The sequence below is a fragment of the Bactrocera latifrons genome, unplaced genomic scaffold (genome assembly GCF_001853355.1).
Source record: "Bactrocera latifrons isolate USDA-ARS-PBARC rearing strain unplaced genomic scaffold, ASM185335v1 scaffold_397, whole genome shotgun sequence".
Taxonomy (NCBI): domain Eukaryota; kingdom Metazoa; phylum Arthropoda; class Insecta; order Diptera; family Tephritidae; genus Bactrocera; species Bactrocera latifrons.
In genome coordinates, this window is record NW_017537042.1 from 29,121 (window position 1) to 36,597 (window position 7,477).

A 7,477-nucleotide genomic window follows, 5' to 3' on the forward strand; every position below is an offset into this window, starting at 1 on the left:
ATTTGCCCATGAAAGGAAAGCGTTATACAAATGTAGAGACGTTTCGAAGCGTTGCCATACCGGCCAACGAGCTAAAACACTCGTTCTTGGACCTGTTTTCGACAGTGCAAAAAGCTRTATTGAAGCAGAAGGAGACTATGTTGCATAAAATATATTGATTTTGCCGAAAAAACCATTTGGTCTGTTTTTTTATGTACTGTTTACTTTAGAAAGCACCTTGTATTGTTCTGAGCGCCATAGCCACTCTTGCCTGATCTAATTGCTTAGACTTTTATTGAATCAGCTTCTAMGAAGTAGTAGTATCAGTATTTGTTTTTATTTAAAAATATTAGAAATAATGGCATTACGTCTTCTAATCTGGAAACATTTGCTTCAGGAGAGCTCTAGCATTACGAGATAACGGTGTAAATACAAGTCATTACTTAAGGGTGATCCATTTCAAGGTTTCCTTAGGGGTGAAGGAAAGTTTACACGTTCAAGGCTTTCCAAGACCGTATAAGACGGTTTAGTTAAGTTGAGGGTTTTCAGTGTTTTTACTCAAGCAAGCTATTTAAAACAAACAAACTATTTAAAATGTCTTCTACACACTCTGAYAATGCCTTAATTGCGTACTTGCCTTCTGCACTTTTGTTGGACTTTCCTGCTTCTARAAGAGAAATGCATATGCGCTCTTCATATGCCTCAACCCAATCACTGAGCTTGTAATGAGTAAAAATGCATAATTTTTAAAGGCGAAACATGTTAAAAATCAATTTGTTTTAATGTGTTATATAAACACCACACATTTGGGAACATTTTACAWCGAGTTGCACAACAATGTTGTATGCCACACACATGCGCCCAAACGCTAAGAGCCAAAACGATGGCGAAGTGTACGCGTAAGTACACAATAAACGATGCTATTAAAAGGTGATCGTAGGCCGTTTTGGGCCAGAAGCCAGTTTTTGCCAACGCCACGATAAAACATGTAACAACAACGACAACAACTACACACTACACCCATAATGCTGGTAATGACGATAATTTGCTTAATGGATTTTCATGTTTKCTGTAATTGAATTTATTTTAATTAAATTTCAAAATTACACCGACTGATGGCGAACGTSGTGGTGGCGACGACAACAAGTACTGCAGCGGCGGCGGCAACTTTTGTTGCGCGGCTACAAGGCATTTATGCGCTGTACCGTGCAACCGGCAAATTGACGCATTAACTGTTGTTTCAGCGCTTTAAAACGCCACAGTCAGTCGCGTAACCAAAGGATAATGGCGACTTTCAGTGCGCCCTGTCTGTGGCCGCCAGTTCGCATGCTTGCGCTATGCAATTGTTATGTGTGTGTGCGTTTGACGGCGTTGCGTTGCGTTGCGCTGCTATGTTGCCGCCGCCGGCTAAGGCCACAGGTACATGTGGTATGAGCGTGGCAAGAAGTGTGCAATTTTATGCGCTCGCGCGAACATTAATTGATTATAATTTCGTCAGATCCGGTTGTACGGCGACGGCGGCGGCGGCGGCAACGCGTAAGTGAGCGCGCATGTGGTCGCGGTGCGGTAAGCGGCGCGCTTCAGATTTGATGGCAGTTGATGAATGCAATAATTTGGCGGCGCGTTGGCTTTTGCATTGCTCAGTTTGAGCGGTGTTGGGACGCAATGCCTCAGCGCGTAATTCACTTACTGGCGAGTGAACGCATACAAACGTGCGCGCATATGTAAATAAAGCGCTTGTGTGCGTCGCGCAGCGGCTGTTGTTGTGTGTTTGCTGTTGCTTGTTATTACTGTGCAATTTTTCTCCATACTCGTTGAGATCATTAGCAGGTGTTTGCCAGTGTCGTTAATAAATTTTTTGACCAACACTGTCGGCGGTCACACCAGCCAACTCACAACTTGCCACACTTGAGAGTGTTTACGCTTATGCTGCGGCACATAAATGACGCGCAGCAGCAGGCGCTGCAAATGCTTCTCTTACGCCCACTTTTTATTGATGCTTTCGGCAATTTGCCATTTTCACTACCTTGCACACTTACTTTCAGCGAGGCGTACATGTTCTTTCAMCGCTTTTTGTTGCTTTTTAATGATCGTTTATTTTATTAAAATTTTTTTTTTTGCTTTCGGTTTTGTCGCTAATCAATTTTGCACTGATTGCACGCAATTTGTCAATGGGTCAGCAAATTAATCACTCTGCCGTTGCTTGCCGGGACGTCAACGCACATTTATGCAATTTGAAAAAAATGTGTGCGCAATTTTGCGTTAATTATGCAAATTTGCTTCGCAATTACGCTTTGGGTGGGTCTGAAATATTGTGTCATTAGTCTCACTAATGGCTATTTTAAATTAGCCCAGGAGACATTTTTTTAACATAAGCCAAACAAATATTTGAAAAAGCCATAAAAATCATTTTGGCTTTTGGGTTTGGGTAAATATATTTTTGTGAAAGMTGCATTAAGGGGTTTCCTCGGCTGAAAAATAATTTTTTCAAAAATTTTTTCTATATAAAAAATAAAATATTTTATTGGAATTTTCGCTGTTGCAAACATACACATATTAACAAAGAAGTTATAAATTTCTTTGAAAATAATATTTTAAACTCGGCTGTTGCGACGGCACTTCCGGTGACCCCTCGGAAAAAAGATGCGCCTGCTTTGGCAGGATGTGAAAAAATACGTGGTTTAGTTAAAATAATTAGAATATTAGAACTTGGACAAAGAAGCTGTCTCTAAAGACCTGTGTACATTTTTACGAAGATCGGATGATTAGTTATTGAGAAATCTTGGCAACCAACTTCAAAACCTCARTTTCGAGAAAAACGCCTTTATAGACGGTGCATTTAACCTAGTTAGCCTCGAGCGCACAAGTTCTTAAAGCTGTAACTCCGCAACTATTTATATTAAAATTTAGGACAATATTCTAGAGGTGTTGTGGAATTTAATGAGTTATTGTAAAAATTGTATTTGATATTTGATGGCGATATAAAATTTTCTTTAATGTCGGGTTATTATATATGAAAGCTTATAAAGGCAAGGTARGAACCACCGGTACTAAATTTCACTCACTCGATTGTGTCCTCTCTGAACTACCACGTGCTTCTGCTGAAGTKCATCAGTTGATAAGTTTTATCAATGCAACCTCTAGACGTCGTCAAGAAATCCTCGAACGATAGTTACGATTATTTTTCTATATAGTGCTTTATATTCGCATAGAAGATGTATGTACATATATGCTGACAGGTTGGTGAGGCGTAGTTAAGGACTTTTAAATAAAGAGCGCACAGAGCTCGCATTCGGCACTGCCAGTGCTCAACTTCACCTTTGAACTTCAAATGTCCAACGACGTTGTTATTATCCAAAAGGCCTTTGAATTTATCTATCAAGCAGTCAACAAGATTTTCCATTTCTTTGGTTTTCAAAGCACATACTTTTTCCGGAAGCAGTAAACTCTGTGGAAATCTATTCAATACTTTTCTAGAAAAACGCGTCTTCAATTCTTCGCCGATTGTATCCAACAAAGGAATGTACATAGAGACCCTGTAGTATTCTTGGCAAGTTCTCATGCAGAAATTTTCGAGTTTTGTTTGTCGGCCGCAGATCCCTGGCTGTTTCTTCGTCAACTTTCAGTTCTGCCGTCATTTTTTCGTGTCTGAATAAATTAATCGAAAATGTTCCTCAGCTTTCTGTCTTCGATTGCGGAACATTGCAAGCAGSGTATATCATATTTAATGTCTTTGCCTGATCGATCGATTATTTCTGAAGCATCATGCTGGCGTTGCTTTTCCCRCTKTTTCCTTATTTTTCCACTTACTAATTTTTCCCGCATTTTCCACCTCTGAATACGGCACTGACTAATGTCATTGTGGAAACTGTAAAGCTAGCTTCTAAAGCASACATGACGACTAAGTATTTGACTCAGATGGAAATCCAGGTTCTCATGTCCTCTGCCTATCCACGAGTGGATGTTATTATGCCATTGGGTCCAGCGTCAATTGAATGAGGAATACTACCTCTGCTGCCAGATTTTTGTGTACTTGTTCCTCTCCCCTGTCTTTGCCGATATTGTTCTATTCGCTCATAATAGATATAATCGCTCAAGTACTGGCTAATACTTCATCAGCATCGGTTGATATACACCGCAAAGCATTTATTCCTCGAATTTCTGAAAGCCAATGCACGTGGAACGCTTTTATATCTTTTGCTTGTATCCAATATACAATATTACGTTCAGTATTATTTATTATAAATTTTGTTTGCCTTACCGGTAGTATACGCCAGGTATTCCTTAAATATTAATTTAGCTGTGACTGTGAAGCAATCTCGCACGTCCTGGTGCTTATGAATGAAGCTTTTGTTTTGTGCTGCATCCGCCAGTTCCACGCTCACAGAAGAGAACCATTTTCGTAGACCATTTAAGCATATAACGCGTATATGCTAATAAATGACAAATATCGAAAATATTAAAACCATAAAAGTTTTCATAATTACTCATTATCACTGYCGTAAAAATTTCAAAGCAAGAAAAGCCAAGTTTTTCGCACAAAGTCGCATATTTGCTTSAATTGGAAATGTGTCAGCGTCGTTTAGACGTGTTTTTCTTTCATTTAATACAAATTCTTATAACTACTTTTTAGCTATTTCCCGCTAACTGTTACAATTCTTTTTGTAAATGTATTTTCCATTCCTTTTCCTCACTCATACGCTACATTCTTACATTGCAYACGTACACAAACACGCACACACTTGCAAAAACTCGCCGACTTTGAAGTTTTGCTTTGTGTGTTTATAAGTTGATTAGTGTTTACTGTTAACACTTGCATTGTATTTTTGCGCTGTGCTATCCGCCATTGTTGTTGTTGCCGCCATATTAGCATTTCTGGCTGAACTTCAGCACGCCTATTTCGTTTTATGGCCCGCAATTAGTTGCTCGTTTTGCATTTTAAACCATTTTACTCAAGTTCTGTGTTTGCAATGCATTTTTTCCAGCATTTAGTGCAGTCATCGTTTGGATTTTAATTAATTTCCTATCGTTTAATTGGTCTCAACAGTCGATTATTCAATTAGCTGTATAAAGTATATGATAATTAAATTAATAATGAAGTCRTTAGTTGTACTTGTTATTGCTTTCATTATTCATTATTCAATTTTATTATTTTTTAATTTTTATAGCGACGAAACTAAATTATATTCCATACTCTTTTATCTTAAATTTCATTTTATGCTTTTTTTATTTACAGAGAGGAATTAGCCATGAAAATTGGTCTAACTGAGGCGCGTATACAGGTGAGTCTTATCAGCTTCATTAGTTTGTTTAAAAATTGAAACATAGTATATTATATAAATATATATATATTAGGGTGTTTCTTTTTAGCTATTAATTTTTTTCAGTCCTGTCTCGAAATTTCCTTAGAAATACCCTAAAAAAATTGCCAGAAAATTTTAGCCTTTAATATTAACATTAGCATCGAACCTTTTTTATAGTAAATAAAATTCTCCACAAATATGTCATGTATATTTTTTTTTGTAGCTCTTGTCATTTACAAAAAAAATGCGAAATTCGTGTAAAAATCCGGTTTAGAAGCCCGTACTATCTCGCCGGTGTGAGCTACGATTTTGCTGCTCTGGGCACTTTTGTTTTTTGTGACTAATTCTGAGAAATATGCGTCTAAAGTCAAARCGATGCCATAAAATACCTCTGATCTGTAGAAATTTAAAGATAAAAACTCACGATTGTAGTGTATTTTCTATGGAAAATTTGTACAGGCCTTGGCCCAGTTCTTAATATTAATATTAAGGGCTAAAAATTTTCAGGGAATTTTTTTTAGGGTATTTCCAAGGAAATTTCGTGACGGGACTGAAAAAATTAATAGTTCAAAAAAAAAAACCGTAATACAATATATATGTATATTTCATGACTTGACACTTTTTATCATATTGGCATTTTTTTACTATGTTATATTACATATTGTTGACTTCCATATAATATATTTTAAAAAATTTTAATTTTTTTTTTCATGTAAATATTTCATGTGTTCATATCTTTGCAAGTAATTTACTATAACTTCACTTACAAGTTAATTTCCGAAACAAAATATCTAAATTTACCCAGAATAATGTTTTCGCCGAGAATTTCGCTTGAAAAAAGAACTTTATCAATTACATTATAAAGCTGCCAATATCTGTTCGATCCAGAATTAACTCTTTTTTTGTCGATATATTAAAATTAGAGGTTCTTGAATTTAATTCATACCTTTTCCTTAATGTACGTAGTCTTTACGCGAATACATAATCGTACACTTACTAAAAAAGAAGAAAATATTGAAGATTTTTTAGACCAACTAACCTGAAAAACAGAACTATGGAAACCGAGACGTTGGTCTGGTTAAGTACATAAAAGCCGTGGTAGGGTTAGTACTAAAGTTTATAAAGTTACAGATATCTTACGATAAGTACTATTTATTACGAGTAGTAAGACTTTTTCATAATTTAAGAATTATTAACTTTTTCTTCAAAATTTATATAGTCTCCCTCAAAATAATCTCCCTTGGCACTATTACAATTGTGCTAACGTTTCTTCAAATCTTCGAAACAGTTATTAAAGTCAATTTCCGGAAATGCCTTCAATGCGAGTAGAGATTCACGTTTAATGTCTTCAATTGACACAAAAAGGGTTTTCCCGGAGCAATCGTTTGATATTGTTGAATAGCTAGAAGTCACATGGAGCTAAACAGTCGAATTCAGTGGTTGCTGTACGTCATTGGTCGAATATTTGACGAAAAGCTCACGAAGAATCGATGCAGTATGCAACGGTGCATTGTCGTGGTGCAAAAACCGAGAGCTATCGGTTCATAATTTCGGGTTCTTTCTTAAAACAGCTTCACGCAAACGACGCATACCACGCATAATACTCAAATAGTATTAATTGTTGACAGTTTGGCCAGTCTAAAGGAATTCGAAGTGCACCACATCTCGATGACGGAAGAAAAACTGTCAACATAGCATTTAATTTTGACCTCGTCATAGGTTTTTTCGGCATCGGCTCGCTTTTGCCACGATATTCGTCCRATTGATCGTCCTTTTTTAGGTCGTAMGCATATATYCAAGCCTCAKCGCCAGTAATAGTATTCATTCATAACMCCCTGGTAGTCGGAAAACATTATTTTACAAACATTAACGCGATGCTGTTTTTCAAAAATTGAATATTTTGGAACCAATCGTTCTTTTACTTTTCTTAGGCGCAAAAGCTATTTCAAAATGGTTTTTACTGATCYTTCTGATATTCGTCGAAAGCGACTAGTAAGAGCTCTGACTGTCAATTGTCCATTCTCAAGCACCAAATCATTTCTTTGATTTACGTGCTGATCATGAGGTGATGTTTATGGCCTTGGACGTGGTTTGTATAATTTGAGTAATTTGTAATAAATAATTTCACTCATCGTTATTTCTCTAATTTTGCAATACCATTTGTACTTTGCTTCAAAATAGGCCTCAGTTTCGAC

The 7,477-nt window shown here is 36.7% G+C and overlaps 1 protein-coding gene across 1 annotated transcript in view; it reads left to right on the plus strand.

Moving 5' to 3' along the window:
- The window catches only part of LOC108972341 (homeobox protein aristaless), a 37,567-nt gene that overhangs the window by 10,837 nt on the left and 19,253 nt on the right, over positions 1-7,477 (plus strand). The window contains exon 2 of the mRNA XM_018938877.1: positions 5,216-5,261. Coding sequence (XP_018794422.1) covers positions 5,216-5,261 — 46 coding nt within the window. The remainder of the gene's footprint in view (positions 1-5,215; positions 5,262-7,477) is intronic.